The sequence below is a fragment of the Carassius auratus genome, chromosome 49, assembly GCF_003368295.1.
Source record: "Carassius auratus strain Wakin chromosome 49, ASM336829v1, whole genome shotgun sequence".
Classification (NCBI taxonomy): domain Eukaryota; kingdom Metazoa; phylum Chordata; class Actinopteri; order Cypriniformes; family Cyprinidae; genus Carassius; species Carassius auratus.
The window spans coordinates 14,467,929-14,484,642 of record NC_039291.1 but is presented as its reverse complement, the minus strand read 5'-3'; the positions used below and the strand labels follow the sequence as shown (position 1 = coordinate 14,484,642).

At 36.3% G+C, this 16,714-nt stretch overlaps 1 protein-coding gene across 4 annotated transcripts in view; it reads right to left on the bottom strand.

The window, feature by feature from the left end:
- pard3aa (par-3 family cell polarity regulator alpha, a) overlaps positions 1-16,714 on the bottom strand; it is a 408,430-nt gene that overhangs the window by 273,562 nt on the left and 118,154 nt on the right. For all 4 annotated transcript variants that reach the window (XM_026238220.1, XM_026238223.1, XM_026238222.1 and 1 more), the window contains exon 3: positions 3,269-3,452. In XM_026238220.1, the coding sequence (XP_026094005.1) occupies positions 3,269-3,452 (184 nt within the window). The remainder of the gene's footprint in view (positions 1-3,268; positions 3,453-16,714) is intronic.

Below are 16,714 nucleotides of genomic sequence, written 5' to 3'. Positions count from 1 at the left end.
TCTCATCACCAATCCAATTATTAGTTGCCCTGACCTTTTTTTTTTTTTTGCAATAATCAAACAAGTAGGGAATAAGTAGAAAAAGAGTTTTCGTTCCCCCTTTTCTTACTTCAAAGAAGAACAATCAATGTGAATTTGGAAAGTGGGAAACTCTAAATGTCTGTGATTATATGCTTCGGCAGCCGAACTCAAGGACCGCCGATTTTCTGTTACAGCTTCCTTCTCCTGGAGTCACGGCAGGATTTCTCTCCGTTTTTTTTATTTTTTTTTATTTTTTATTATCAAGAACGACTCTCACTTTTTCTCACTTTAAATTATTATCTATATAAGACAGCAAGAAAGACTGATGAATCCAGCTGGTCGCTGAGGGCAAACTGTGGTTCAGAGATTTGGAAGCAGAAAATGTCATATTCTCTTGGCATCATAAATGGGAAGCTGATATATCCTGTCGTGTCAAATTCTCTAAATATAAAAGAAAAAAAAATACAATTTAAAATGAAAAAAAAAATGACTGATACAAATATCATTGTCACTGCAATTTATTAAGTTATAATGGAATTGTAAAATCAAGTCATGAAGGTTACAAAAATGGAACTGTTTCACTTTTGTGAAAAAGTACTTTTTAATTAGCTAAAAACTCAATTCTTTATATACTGAATGAAATACAATGAATGTATTGTTTGTTGCAGTGCATTCTGGGACTGAAGGATAGATACAGAACTGAATCTGATCAGACTGAGGTGTTTGGAGCTCAGTATGGTTTGGAACACAGCAAGTGTATTGTTTTGAAAATTTAATAGAGTTAATAGAGTAGATGCGCAAATCCACTTCATTTTCAGCGTTTTTTGGCGCATCTTCTCTATTAACAACGGCTCTGTGTAGTAACAGCTGCTCTATGTGAAATCACGCACCTGATGGAATTAACCGCTGATTAGAGAACCGGCTTTACTGACGAGATGCGCATTAACAATCGGCCGATCGTGATCGGAGCACCCCTAATTCTTAGCTGAATAAGTCTAGAAGGTTTTCAACAGCTCTTTCAAATTAAATATGTACACAGTTTGGATTAAATGAAAGCATTGTAAAAAATAATAATTATAATAATAATAACTATTATTATTATGTTTTTGTGTTTTGGTTTGGTACAGAGAAGAGGGTTTTCACTGGTATTGGTACTGAATACTGACATTTTGGTACCATGACAAAATCTTGTTTAGCATTAAAAATAATCACATTGAAGCATTCATTCTATATGCTATATTTAAATATACAACGCAAGTATTAAATAATAACAGATTTTGCAATCTTTTTATTCTAGTTTATAGAAATTCATAAACCACATGTGCACAGGATCAGTAGAAGGACATTTGCAGTGTGTATTTTGGAGAAATGTTGTACAAAAACCCTCAAACACACACACACACACACACACACACACGTACACAGACAAAACATAACAGAATTAAATTCCTGCCGGCAGCGTTCGCATGATGCTGGAGAATTCACACAGCGGGCCTGCTCGACTCCAGACCTCCCTCTGAGACACAGCTAATAAATAAAATCAGTGGTTCAAATAGACAATAGAAAAGCCTGGTAACATAGGAACACGTTCACCTGAGTTACAACTAGTGTGTGTGCGCTCTGGAAAGAGACCAGGATAGAAACAGAGGTTGTTTTCTTGGAGAGCAACGCATGGTTCAGTTCACAATTGCTCCTCTTCCGCTAACATCATGTTTCTATGCACACCATATCATAAAATTAGAAATACACCCACATTCTCCAAAGCTTTATTCTTTTTTAAATCACAAAATCCGAATGAATTAAAATATACTGACATGAGGATTTATGAGGTGGACTCTTGAGTGTGTGTGGATCAGGCTGAATCTGAGCTGTCACAGTTAATCAGAGATGTATTTTCTCTTCTCTCCACACCTGACTGAGTGTGTCTCACTCTTCTCTAGCAGCGATTCCCTTGATGACTTCACCTGCCCCCTCAACCCCACCTTCCTGTCAAGGTCAGTCCCCGCACGTCCAGTGTCAAACACAACCCAGACAGAGCGCACACTGTGCTCTACAAACCCACACACCGATGACTGAACTGTAGTTTATGACAAAGAAAGTTTGTCCACAACTTTTACTACTAACGGTGGGTCACCGCAAACAATGAACCAAGTGTGAAAACAGCTTAAGGTGTCACTTCCAAAATCAGAAGATTCAGATTCAGAACAATCAGAATCATATCAAAATCTGCAGAGCAGACTGCCAATCAGAAGAATCAAATCAGAAAGAAAATCAATATACTGACGATTAGAACAAATAAGAATCAGTACTTTCAAAAGCAGTAGATTCAGATTCAAAACAATGATAATCAGTAGATTCATATCAGTATAAAAATCAGTATAAAAACTGACAAACTGACAGTCAGAACCATCAAATCAGAATCTGTACTTTCAAAATCAGAATCCAAATGATAAGATTCTGAAAAATCAGAATCCATACTTTCAAAATCACAATCAAAATCAGAAGATTCTGAAAAATCAGAATCAGTACTTTCAAAATCACAATCAAAATCAGAAGATTTCGAAAAATCTGAATCAGTACTTTCAAAATCTGAATCAAAATCAGAAGATTTAGAAAAATCTGAATCAGTACTTTCAAAATGGGAATCAAAATCAGAAGATTTAGAAAAATTGGAATCAGTACTTTCAAAATCAGAATCAAAATCAGAAGATTCAGAAAAATCTGAATCAGTACTTTCAAAATCAGAATAAAAATCAGAAGATTCTGAAAAATCAGAAACAAGATTTACAAATCAGAAATCTAAATTAGCTGACTAGCGACTAGATTGATCAAACAAAAAAATGAGAAGATTCTGATCAATAATTAGTAGATTAAAAATAAGAATCTAAATCAAAATCAGCAGACTGACAATCATCAGAATCAAATCAAAATCAGTAGATTTAAAATCAACAGACTAACAATCAGAAGAATCAAATCAGAAAGAGTCAGATCAATGAGAATTGGTAGATTCAAAACCAGAATCAAATCAGAACTACTGTAAAAACCAGAATCAACTAGTTCTGAATAATCAAATTCTTTTTTTTTTTTTTCTTTTTTTTTATCAGAATACAATGAAATCAAATAAACCAGCAATCCATTATCCTTATTATTTTCTGATTGAGTGAGGATTCTGGGTATTTGCTGTTGGAGACTTGTCAGGTTGCGTCTGAATAGGACACAGTTAGAGTTTGAACGGAGGGTCACTCACTGGTCCTGAGGGCCGATGGGGTGACCTCGATCTCACTGCTGGTCTGGTAGGGCTGGAAGGCTGACAGGTTGCTGGAGTTGATCTCACCCGTGCTGAAGAGCTCTGGACTCTGGGTGCCTGTGGAGCTGGCGCTGGTGCCGTCCCCGCCATGATGGGGGTCCTGCTCCTCATACACCGCCACCAGCTAAAGACAGACACACAGCTGTTAATTACACTGGATGATTTATTATATGTAAAAACCCTGCGAGCGACCACCTTCCTACATCAATTTGCATGTATACAGAGACACATTTATTCTGTAAAAAATGTAAATATATATATACATACATACAGATTAAGTTTATATTAAGGTATAAACTTTAATTTAATTAAGGTGTAATTTTAATGCGTTTATATTTATTTCTTACTAACATATTTATTTTATTTTGTTATCTATTAATATTTATTATTTCATTTATATATTTATTTTATTATTAATGTGAGGAATTCCTCTGTTCCTCTGGGTCAGCTCCTTTTCTGAGAGAGAGTAAGAAAGTAGGATTTAAATGATACATTTAAAAAGAAAAAAAAAAGTGGTTTCATTAAATTGTGGGCACTGTGGAAAACTTGTCGGAGCCACACACCCCTGCACTGTATAATGTTCCAAAAAGGAGGATATATCATAGAGGAGTTAGTGGGGAGGTTAATTCATCAGCTTTTGTCTTGATTTCTGCAGACATTAACTGTGCACACATCCACGGGAATAAATGGAACCAGCAAGTCACAAGCAAGCCATCACAGAGACGCTATTGTGTGAAGCAGTTTGCATCTGTTGATTCATAAATGATGGTGCTCTGTGGTTCACATTCAGCTATTTACTCCTCACTAGCAGGAAGAACTGTGACCAGAGGACTCCACTTCTACGTTTCTCTACTGTCTTTTACTCATGCTCTGATTTAAAAATTTGGTTTACAATCATCCTAATTCAAAGTGACTTCTCGTTTTTTTTCTTTTGCACATTTAAAGCATGACAAATAAATGCCCTTAAGAAGATGTGCTGACAGACTGCTATGACCATTGCTCTTCTCGCTTGAGGGATCCCCTTAAAGCATAGATGGTTTTAGGAAACAACGAAATTTGCACATAGATTTTAAAAGAACCATGAAAAAAACCATCAAGTACTAAAATATCAGAAACGATTATCTAAAAATCCTAATAATAATTTTGAATAGCTGTATATTAACTCTCTTTAGCATCATTATCTCTCATTCAGTTGTATCTGAATGGCATTTCTTGATGTTCAGATGCATGTCTGTTTGCTAATTGTGTGGCTCAGTCGTTTTGCGCACACACACTCCTCAGTTGGAGAGCTGCAGCACAAACAAGCTCACTTCAGTCACTTCAGCCTGCGCTCATTATCACATAGGGTATTTGTTTAGAAGTCACACGGTATTTATGGGGACTTAAGAGGCCTGTCTTTAAGCATAAGTGCACCAAAGCTCCATGAATAGCCAATAGTTACAGCTCTCTGGTGTTTGAAGAGATCTTACAGTGAGAAAATGTGAAACTGCTTTTGAGAGAGTAAAAAAAAAAAAAAAAAGTCACCATGTCCATTTCTATACATTAACGTCAGGTGACCACATGAAGATTTTAAACTATTCTGGTCAGAATCAACAGAATAATAATCAGAACGAGTAATTTCAAAACGAGAAACAATATTAAGAGATACAGAATCAGAAGAACTGGAATCAGAATTATACAATTAAAGAATCAGAATAAACTGATTCAAAAACAGAATCACAAAACTCAAAACTGAAATCAGCAGTTTCAGAAGTAGGAAGGAATAAATAATCAACCAGACAACACAAATCTTCAGATAAAATAAATAAAAAAATCTGGTGTACATAGATTTCAACTAATGAAATGATTAGCGATTAGAAGAATTGGTCAAAATAAATACTTCAAGTTCAAAAATTCTGAATTAGAATTAGTAATTTTAAAATCAGAATCAATATCAGTAGATTCAGAATTTAAATAATTGTTATCAGAAACAAAACAAAAAATCTAAACCAGTAGACTGAGAATCAGAAGAATCTGAATCAGAAAAGTACATTTAAATTCAGAATAAGTGGGTGTAAAGTTAAATAATTAGTAGATTATTTTTTTCAGAATTAGAAAAAAAAAACAAATACTTTTAAAAAATTTAAACTTTTAAAATCCATCAATTGAGACTCAAAAGAATCAGGACACGTAAATTAGAAGATCTGGTCAAAATAAATACTTTAAGTAGATGCAGAATCAGTCATTTTTAGATCTGAATCAATATCAGCAGGATTGTAACCAGAAACATACAAAATTCAAAACCAGAAGAATCTGAATCATTAAATATGATAAAAAATTTGAATCAGCAAATTAAAATGAAATTAGTAGTAGATTTAGAACTAATAAAAAAAACATTTATTTAAAACCAATATATTGATAATTTATCAGAATCAAATTATACCTTGCTGTACTTGTATAGACACAAATGTATTTCATTAACTATTTAATCAGTTCCTGGTGTGTACTAATAGCTAGCACACTAAATCAAACATGAAGACTACAAACTGTTGCACTTTAGTTCTAATTGCTGGAACACAAAACTCACTAACAGTCTTAAACACCACTAATATTTACTTCCTGGCATTTACACAAAACAAATCTAAAATATGCCTCACATCCATAACATCTTTATCCTTTTAGAGAAAAGCATAAACAAGACAGAAATGAAAAAAGACCGAACTAGCACAGTAAAATAAAGTTTTGAGTGACCGTCACTGAAAAACAGCTCCAGTCTGAGGCTTGAGAAGAGATTTCAGGGTTTAAGAAGCATCCACATGTCTCTTATCTTAAGAGCACAGATTGTTCAACGCCTATTTTTGTGCTAAAGGCCCACTTCAGCTCTGCTCTATCACAAATTTGCAATACAAAATTCAGTTTCCTTCCTTAGTTGTTGTTTCTGTATTTGGACATAAGAGATAAGAATGGACGTGTCCTGCCAGAAACAGAGGCTGTTTTGATGATGGTAACAAATAAACTGGTGACAAATATGGGGTGACAGATCAGTTTCATGTTTTGGTGAGATGTTTGTGAGAAGAACCCAGAAATACTGATGGCAGCCAATCCCCGTGAGGGGGCATCCATCATTAACAAATCAAAGTTTTCGGTGGATTCAGAATTAAAATAATACAGTTATGGATTGCTATACTGATTTCTGAATTTAAAAACTTTCTAGACTCCAAACAAATTTAAGGTAACCACACAATACGTACAGTACATCACCTTTAAGTTTTGCATCAAATCCTCAACTTAACCACAGGCTCTATTCTTCAAATTGGCAACATTAATTTGAAACATATTTCAAAAGAAACCAAATAGAGCTTTATCACAAAGCTGTACTAACTTGTCTCTAGAACAGACAAAAGGAACAATAATAAGTAAAATGTCAAATCATGTCTCCAGAACAGACATAAGGTAAAACAAATATGAAGTGGTTAATAAAACCATCAAAACAAAAACTCAGACTGAAATATCTCTCAATGTTTTTGAAGAATTTTTGAATGGAACTACGCCATCGACTTTTCAATTTGAAATCATTAAATCATCATAAAGTGCATCGTACAACTTAAGTAAGTCTTTGATATTCTGCTTGCCCATGTATCTGAAGTAGATGGGGCTTTAGCAATGATATTTGTGGGCACCATATCTTTGCATAAGTGATACATGATGGAGATGGTTATTTCCTTATGGCTTTTTCGAGCTCCTTTAGCGTGGCATGCAGATGTCCTAAAATGCTTAGCATGGCTTAATTGTTTTAAAACAATTTCTCACACATTTCTCTCATCATAAACACTGTCTGTTCCTAAGATAACAGCTCCATAATCCAATTGATGAGAAAAATCTGTGAGAAAATGGTAGTTGTCTTAGGACATTTTCGTGTTAAGCGTTTTGTAAGTGATTTTTTTTTTAATGCAATTTTAAACACTAAATTTTGAATGCAAATGAACACATTGGGATATAATAAATAAAGCTGTTCGAAAATATAAATTCACTGAAAAATTATGCTTAGGCCAAACATGCATATAACACCTTTTACTAATTCAAATGTTTTATTGAAAGTGTAATCTATAAAATGCAATTTACAAATGTCTGTATAATGTTATAATAAGAGATTATTAACTCTTGCTTTTTAGTAAACACATGTGCCGTTAAAATATGACACTGGTTCATGGGCTCACCAAGATCACCCCCTAGAGGCGAAGCATTGCAATTTCAACTAATTCCATAAAAGTTGTGATGTAACGAAGCCTTGTTTACTGAAATGCCATGACTTTTGTGCTTTTATCGGTGCTCTAGATCACTGATTTGAAACAAATTTGGTTTCAAAGCTTCATGAAGCAGAGTTTCAAAAATTGTCCAGTTATGAGTGATACAAATGTTGTTATATGCATTAAAACTAGAGTTTCATAATCTAGAACCACCTCACTCAAGTGCTCGTCAACGTGGGCATCTATTATTTGTTTTTCATTTGTAAACCAATGGCCAGACTCAGTGTTGCAACCTTGTGGACAAACTGATACATACTTTAGGCTTTAGTCACACCTAACATGTCCTCTTATGCATGCTTCAGGCCGGGTCAACCATTCAATATCTGTCTGAACGGGAAGAGAAAAACCCAAGGAAAGAAATTAGGTGAATCTTCCCAATGCCTTTCATGTCTTTCCCCTTTGATCTCGAGGCTTTCACAGTTGGAAGTGCCACGTAATTACAGCAGGACCCTGATGCGCGGATCTGTTCCATTAACTTTGACACTCAAGATCTTCTGTGCTTTTTTCCAAGTTCGACATAGTGATCATCAGCTATAGTATGAATCAGAATTCAACGTTGATAGGTAAAGGAGATAACTAGACATTAGCATAAGCACAACACCACCATGCACTTCAAAAGCCTTTTTGGAGCAGGAATGATGTCGTTCAATTGCAATTAAACAAGTCATTTTGACCTTAATGGCTGTGATAGCGAACAAGATAAAACCGAGACATTCCTGCAGCTATGCCAACAATTACGACATGGGCCTTTAAATGACTCTCCCGGGCTGCCAATTTCCTCCGAGCAGACCTACTGAGGATTGATAAAGTTTTATTCCTCATCAAATTCTCACCTCTAAACTACATTTCAATGGGATCATGGCAAGTATTTTATGACTGAACCATGAAAGCGGACCGGCCAGCCCTCTGGCAGTGGTATCACACACAACCAGAGAAAGCTTAAAGTAACTCACCTCAACTTGATTAGCCGCCACGGCTCAATAGACTGGCTCACGGCAAAACGTCCAACCGGTGGGATAAACGAGCGGTCAAAGTTTCACCAGCTGTCAGGGTTTTTTTTACTTTGTAAGTGAATCCACACTGAGCTCAAGGCTGTGGGATTAATGCGAGTGAATCATTTGTGTGAAACCTCTACTAAACTCCTCTGGGCTATAAAAAGGAGTCTTCCGGTGCAAAAAACTCTGTGAACACATCACAGCCTAAAATAAGAAATGTTCTGGACTTCAGGAAATCTGAAGCAAACGAAATAAAGTAAACAAACTACAAACACTGCAGAAAAGGAGCACCACGACGTATCAAACAGCTTCAGTGTACCGCAAAGTTCAAGCTTTTGGCCTCTGGCAACTCAATTAAAGTTAGTTAATATTTTACTAGAACTTACAGATTAACATTTTTTTTTTTCATTTCCAAGAAGCTAGAAAGAAAGGGGGATTTTTAATTAAATAATTAAGTATTCTTAAAAAACGCAGCTATTTCACAGCAGAAACCGTTTTGAACTTGTTAACGTCTGAAAGCCTCAAATATCAACAAAATGCAAAGCATACTGAGTGTGTAGAACGAGGCCAGCTCATGAATGACATTCGGTTTCAAACAACAAAACACATCTGTTCGCAAAACCATTGTCCGGATCGCATATTCATTCGCGCCAACCTCCGGTTTTGGACTTGCCAGCATTTCAAGGGTGGTTAATTTAATATGCTCCACATCGGAAATTGTCAATGGGAGTTGCAGTTCAGTCCTAATGAAGGGTCATCAAATAACATATGGTGTGTGCCGTTCAGCCAAAAGCATTATGTTAGTTGTTCACAGCAAATTGCAACAGGTTTTAAACAGGTTTATTTATATTTGCAAAAGGCCAATTACGGATAAAACTGGACATTAAGGAAACAACACAAAGCACTTTTGTAAAGAATGAGAGTGTGCATGAGAACTGGCAAAATGAACTTTACGTCCAACTGTTACTACTTACAAAAAATTGCTTCCAAATTAGCATGACATTTCTGTTCTTTTACAGCAAAATGCCAGCCGAAGGATAACACTGGGCCACAGGAGCTTCTGACTCTACAACCAGTGTCAACCAGTAAAAATGATGCAAAGCGTTTGTACTGCAGTGCAACAGTTCAACAGAGCCTGTCCTCCAACAGACAACGACCATATAGTTTGTTTGTGCAAGCCCCTTATTACGACCTATATTTAGATTTTGAAGTTAATAATGACAGTATTGTGTTGCGTCTGTAGTCTTGAAATGACGTATGACATCATTACTAATCAAAATGTGTGTTTATTTAAATGCAATGTGTGGAATTTTGACACAGACCTCATAGTAATTCGTACGTATTTTACTAGGTGGTATATTTTACACCTAACCCCACCCCTAAACCTACCCCTTTGCTCTCTAAATTATGCTAAATTATGATTTATTGAGCATATACATTTTATGAGCACGTGCGTTCTCTGGGATCGAACCCATGATTGCCATATTGTCATATAACACAATACTCTACATGAGCTACATGAAACCCAAATTATAGCGCAAATAAAAGAGTACAAAACATTAATATGAAAATCAATTGTAGTATACGCTCTGATGGGTGGTATTTCAGGGATTTGGACAAATTACCTACATGGGCGTATTGGTTGGAGGACAGGTTGGTTCAACACCAAGCAGCAAACTACGATCTACTCTGCATACTGTCATGAGCTCTCTGTAGACTTTGTTGATTATAAAGAGACCAATTTACTTTTGACACTTCACACTATTTTACAACAGCTTAAGCACTCATATCTATGATATGTCACTGTTCTTAAATGTTTTTATTACTTCAGTGTTAAAATATAAAGCAGCATCTCATCTGCCCTCATCTTTTAGTTTAGTTTTATAAAAATTGAAAAAAGGGTTAGGTTAGGGTTATGTTAATTTATAAATTAAAAATAAAAATATATAAATTAAATACTAATACTACTACTTAAAGTATTCAATTCAATTACTTGTTTTTACTATTATATTTATATAAACAAGTAAAATCTGTTTTGTGATGTTAACATTACTATGCTATAAAAACATTTTATAAAGTTAGTCATAACACATCCTGAGTTTGATGTTTTCTGTTGTTTAAGCGCCTTATTTCACACACAAACCAACCAACCAAATAAACAACTGAATGAATGAATGAACAATAAACAATTGATACATAAATGTGTATATACATGTGATATATAAATGTTTTATACAATTATTTGTTGTTTTGGTGGACATAATTCTTTACAAAAAATGACCTGATACAAATAAATGGTTTCTATTTGATTCATTAATCCACACATCTCATTTCATTAGTAACAAATTACTTCCCCTGATTCTAATATAAATTATATATATATATATATATATATATATATATATATATATATATATATATATATATATATATATATACATACAGTATATTTTTCCTTTATAAACGTATTCTTTTGTGTTGATTTCCTACATCCCCAGATGTTAATAAAAACATCAATAACATCAAAATAGGTAGCCATAACAGTAGTATATAAAATATCTATCATACCATTAAAATGCTACTAGCATGGGATTTGCATGGTACCTTATAGAACATATCATGGTATTACCATTACCATCATGAAGCAGTCTAAAAACTCTGAAAATATGGTACCATGACAAAACAAAAACATGGTTATACCAAGGTACAGTAAGGAATATGTCTACTGGAAATCGATCAATCTCTCTCTCTCTCTCTCTCATCTGTAATACTGAGCATTTGTCATCATTTAGTTGCAAGGGCATCCATTAAGGACTGATATTTCATTTACTTTCCTCCTCTGAAAGGTTACACACCATCCTGGTACTGTCCCATTTCATTTTAGCCTCAGATTCTCCTACCTATCTCCACCTCCTTCCATAAATCAAACATCCATCAAGCGAATATATATCTTCCACCATTCCTCAGTGACACTCCAAACAAGAAGTGAGACAAGAATAAGGTTTTCCCATGTGCTTTTTGTAGACTAACTCCTGCTGTTAAGTAAGCGAAAAAAAAAAAAAAAAAGCAGAAACTTTAAGGTCACGCAAAAGTCTCAGTTGAAGGTCTTTGTAGTGAGGCTTGGGCTGCTTCTGTCATGCTTTACTGAACATCACACTCCAACCTTTGAATATTTCATTGTTTTATCTATCTATTATTTCCGTAGCCCAGGCATTCCTCATGCTGAGTGCTTAAACCTGTTCTGCGTCTCATTAACAACATCAAATATTCAGACAATAAGTCCAACCCTCTCGCTCCAAATCCCCGTTGAGTCTCACCTTAATACATATTTCAGAAGTGCTGCCACATGGGGAACATTCACTCCGTTCCTGAGCCCATTTGGGAACAAATAGCACCAAAATTAGCTTAAAACGAGGCAGCGTGATAATGTTTGAAAGATAAATGTAGCCTAATTACGATGACAAAACTAGCATGTGATGAATGAAAAACTAACGCTGTTTGTTGACCTCTATTCACCGAGACACTGATATGGTGAGACAGGTACTTTTCGCACCTGAAAGTGATGATGAAAAGAAAAATAGAGCAGGTTAGCTGAGGAGGTGGGGAAGGCAGTGTGAAAATACACGGCGCAAGCAAAGTTTTAAACAGATTAGAGACTCATCCTTTCAAATCCACTCGGCCCAGATTTTTAGCGCTGGCCTTTGAAGTTTCTCTTGAGCTGCGCGAGTCGGGGGAAATGAATTCATTCGCCGTTTTATGCCCGTGTTGCTGCTACCTACACAGTGCTGACAGAATGTAAAAATTCCAATAAGCTTTGCTACCCTTCTCCGAGTTAATGAAATAAACCCTGGGCCATCTGTGTTACTCTTATTCGACCCAGAAGGGAAGTGTAAAGCGGTCTCAGCCTTGTTACATGCGATGTGAGGATTTTATAAAGTCAGGTCAACAACAAAAAAACCTCTAAACAATTAGAGAGGGATGTAGAGCTCATAACCTCATGAGGATCACGCTCAGAATGCTAATCACAACGCTGACATTCAAACAAGCTCAAAAGAAGAAAAAAGCTGCTAATACTAGCATTTAAGAAAGTAATGGAGTTACATACTGTACACTGTACTGTACACTATTTGTGTAGTTAGATAAACTTTAAATAGTTCTCAAAGAGGTTTATACTGTTAATGTAGTCTAAAAACAGCACAGCACACGGTTAGAACTATTATTTATAGCAGAACTTGATTTTTGAAGTTTGCATCATCTGTTTATCACTGTGAAGCTGCTTTAAAACAATCTGTATAAAGGTGATCTAATCAAAAACTTGATGGATGACTATTATACCATTAGCTATGCTTCCTGACTCTGTTTTTATGCACATTTTGAAGTATCGGATCAGACATGAGTGATGGAAACACAAAATTTCAAGGTTGGGTTAAAGTTTTTACACTCTCTTGAGATGGTTTCTGACTTGCATAAATAATGGGAAATGGAAACGCATTTGCAGAATAAATTCTGTGACGATCCAAGGGGCTGTAGCATTTTATTTTGTCCAGCAGGTGTCTCGGGGTAACACTTTTTGTGTCTTCAGGTTAAGTGCCTGACGCAGGTGTGGAAAGTTGATTGTGATTAACCATGCTGCTTATAAGATGCTGGCTTCCTCACCCTCGGGAGAAAAGGAGATTGGGGCTCGGTTTCTGCCGGTCTCACTGTTTTGGTGATGCTGACTTTCTCATGCTCTCCAAGGCTTGATGTTGTGTTTTTGTATCTTTATTTTTTTTTTCTTTTACCTTAATGTAGTTTTATCTGTTTTCTGATTAAAATACATATTTGTGCAAATTTGATTGTGTTGTATGGACTCTCCATTCATGTTGCTACTCCTTGAGCCAAAGGGTCGTAACAATTCTATCTGTCTGTCTTTCCATCCTCGTACTTTAGTTTTTTTATCATCTTGATCAGAAAATGAGCTGATATAAGCAACTTGGACAACACAGAAACCATGTGAAGCCGGTTTTAGGTGGATTTGGGAAGAATGAGCAAGAGTAACACTTAAATTCACTATCCAGGACCAATCGATCCCCGCACGACATGCAAGATATGATCCGAGTGAAAGTTAATAAAACATTTCTCTGTTTACATGAAATGAACTGCTTGCACGAGCGCCAACAGACTCTCGCTTAGTTAACTGAACTCTTGTTTATGATCCTCTATTGATTCACTCAGTGTCCCGATTTATCTTGCTGTCTAAAAATAGTTTCCAAAAGCACTTTCAGATGTCACTCGTGCCAAGCGCCTTTAAGAAATGAAATAAATCAAACCAGTTTGCCTACAGCGGGCTCCTCAGCATGCACTTCATCCCGTTTCCTTCTCTCTTTCTCTTCTTTCTTTGCATTCAAACAGCAGCGACCACGTCTCCTTTCAAACGCGCGGGCCTCTATTGTGTATTAGTATTCCTGAGTTCAAACACCGCCATTATAAGAACTAATATAAAAAAGTGCTCGTCAGAAGATGTGCCCTTCAATCGTTCATTGGTTATGCACAAAATTCAAGAGGAAAGTAATTAAAATCAGCATCTAGGGACAAGGCTGAGGGAGAGAAAGAAGATGGAAAAAGAGAAAGAAACAGAGCTTCAAACGGCTCAGGGCCCCCAGTTACAGCACTATTACTCATCCGAGTGCATGTGGGCCGAGAACGGTCCGTCCTTGACACGCGAGTGTGGATCACCCATGCACTCGATCCCGTGCTGAAGCATGAAGGCTCTCGGTGTGCAACTGACTCAGATCAGCAGTGGTCTACTGGTTGGTGGTAGGGGTGTAAGAAAATATTTATACACATATCAATATGCTTGTACTGTGTGTTTTATCATCATCAATCATTCAAATACTTATGACCATATACATTTACTAGTATTTTCTCACTTTGAATGACAACATGAAAATTTTGTTTAGAATTTAACAAAGGACTGAGTTTCAATAGCACTAAAGTAATTCAGGTCTGAAGTACCATTACCTCATAGACCTGCTTATGGTCTTCTAATGTTTTTCACAAGGTAAAGGTTCAAAATATCTATGTATCTACAATCTGTATTGGCAATGGAGTCAAAAAATCCTGCTTACGAAACAGCTTATCCACACAATGGATAAGTTCATATATAGTTTTCCCCTCACCCATTATCATGTCGTCCCGAGACGCTCATATTTAACCTTGAGTGAATGAATAGCACTCTTCCCCGAGTCTCTCAGGATTGAAACTCTACATCACACACAGGCAAACTGCCAGAGATATGCTCGGCCTTTGAATCAAACTCTCTCGGAGTCTAATAAATTCAGGCTGGGGTTGAGGTCAGGTGTGCGTCCTGTTGTCTGTGAAACAGAGCAGTCCGGCTTTGCTCGGTAATGTAAAACACAGGAACTGAAGAAAAAGAGACTTGGTTTCCACACAGATGCACAAGTGACCCAATCATCTTGAATGGCTTTCATCCAGGCCAAAAAAAGTCTGAATATCCATCCAGATGGGTCATTTACCAATCGTAAGAAAGATAAAACTACAGCCACGTTGGTTATAGTCTATAGAAATGACAATAAGCCATTTGGTATTTGACCTAGAGCAGTGGTTTCCATCTGAAGAAGGTCGGCCGGGGTGAAAAGAGACAGACCTATAGAAGATAGAGTCTGTCTTTGGGTCTGACCTCTATTACTGTGAGGCAGACGAGAAGGAGTCTGATCATGTGGAGACACCGAAAATGACCATAATCATCAAAAACACAAAGTGCTAGAGGAGATTTCATGAACGTCTCCTCACTGCCTCTCGACTGTCCCCTGACTGACAATGACTGTAATACAGAGCCAGAAAACCAGCATGGAAGAGTTGGTGAGAAACTAGACAGACAAATCAACCCGTGATAGAGGAAAAGGTCAGGGAGAGAAAGCAGAAAAACCCAATCGAACAGGATTAGGTTTATATGGCAAACTGAGGGAATGGAATAATTACCAGAGCTTCTCCGTCATTATAATCCTGTCTGTATCAGCCATATCAGTAATTATTCACTCACATTCACATATGGCATTTCTGTGCTGGTATAGGTTCCCGAGAGATTATAAAATGCCCTGAAAATAAGGTAACAGCAGTCCCAAGTGAACGGACTGCTGGTGAAGAGTGTTATTCTGCCATGTCTAGCCGGCAGGCCGTGGAAATATCACAGTTTCTCAGCTTCTCCAAGTGCCTCGTGTAGATACTGTTCAATAAGAAGTCAACAGAGAATAAGAAATCTGTTGGGTATGGAGGAAAAACTCTGCGTTTCTATGCAGATTTAAGTGCTTCGATGAAAGACTATGCAAAATTAGAAACAGAATCCAAGTGAAGAAAATGGCTTTGAAAATATTAAGCTTAAGAAATATTTGTATTTATTTATTTATTTACTTATTGACAAAAAAATTTACATTTATGTACTTTTTTCCTGAAATGCTTCTGATATTTTTCCCTTGCCACTATTGCCAAAAATATTCATTACAATAATGATTATTAAAACATATATTTAGAAATTTGGGGTCAGTAAGATTTTCTTTAAAGAAATAACAATTTTATGCAGCAGGGATGAACTGAATTGATTAGTACTTCAAATAAATGCTGTTCTTTTGAACTTCCTGAAAATATTCCTCAACACAATTGTTTTCAGCATTGATAATAATCAGATATTTTCTTGAGCAGCAAATCAGCATGCATTTATAAGGATTTCAGAAGGATCACATGACACTGAAATGGATTAAAATAGAAAACAGTTATTTGGAATATCAATAATATTGATATGATATGTTTGAAGACAAAAAAAGAAAAGCAAAGGCTGTAGCGTGGCCTTCCTCTCCTCAGTTATGGCAGATTGAGAGATACTGGATGATATGTTTACCTGCATTATTCCCCCAGGTGGCCTAGGAGCCACACACACACACACACACACACACACACACATACACACACACTGAGGCAGGTCTGGTTGTCTGAGGGAAACTCCTGTCATTACCTGACATCTACAGTCAGAATCTCCACTGGGAGAGGATATATGAAGAAGAGAAAGAGCAAGAGAGAGCACTTTCCACACGCCATGCATCTGTCCCTCA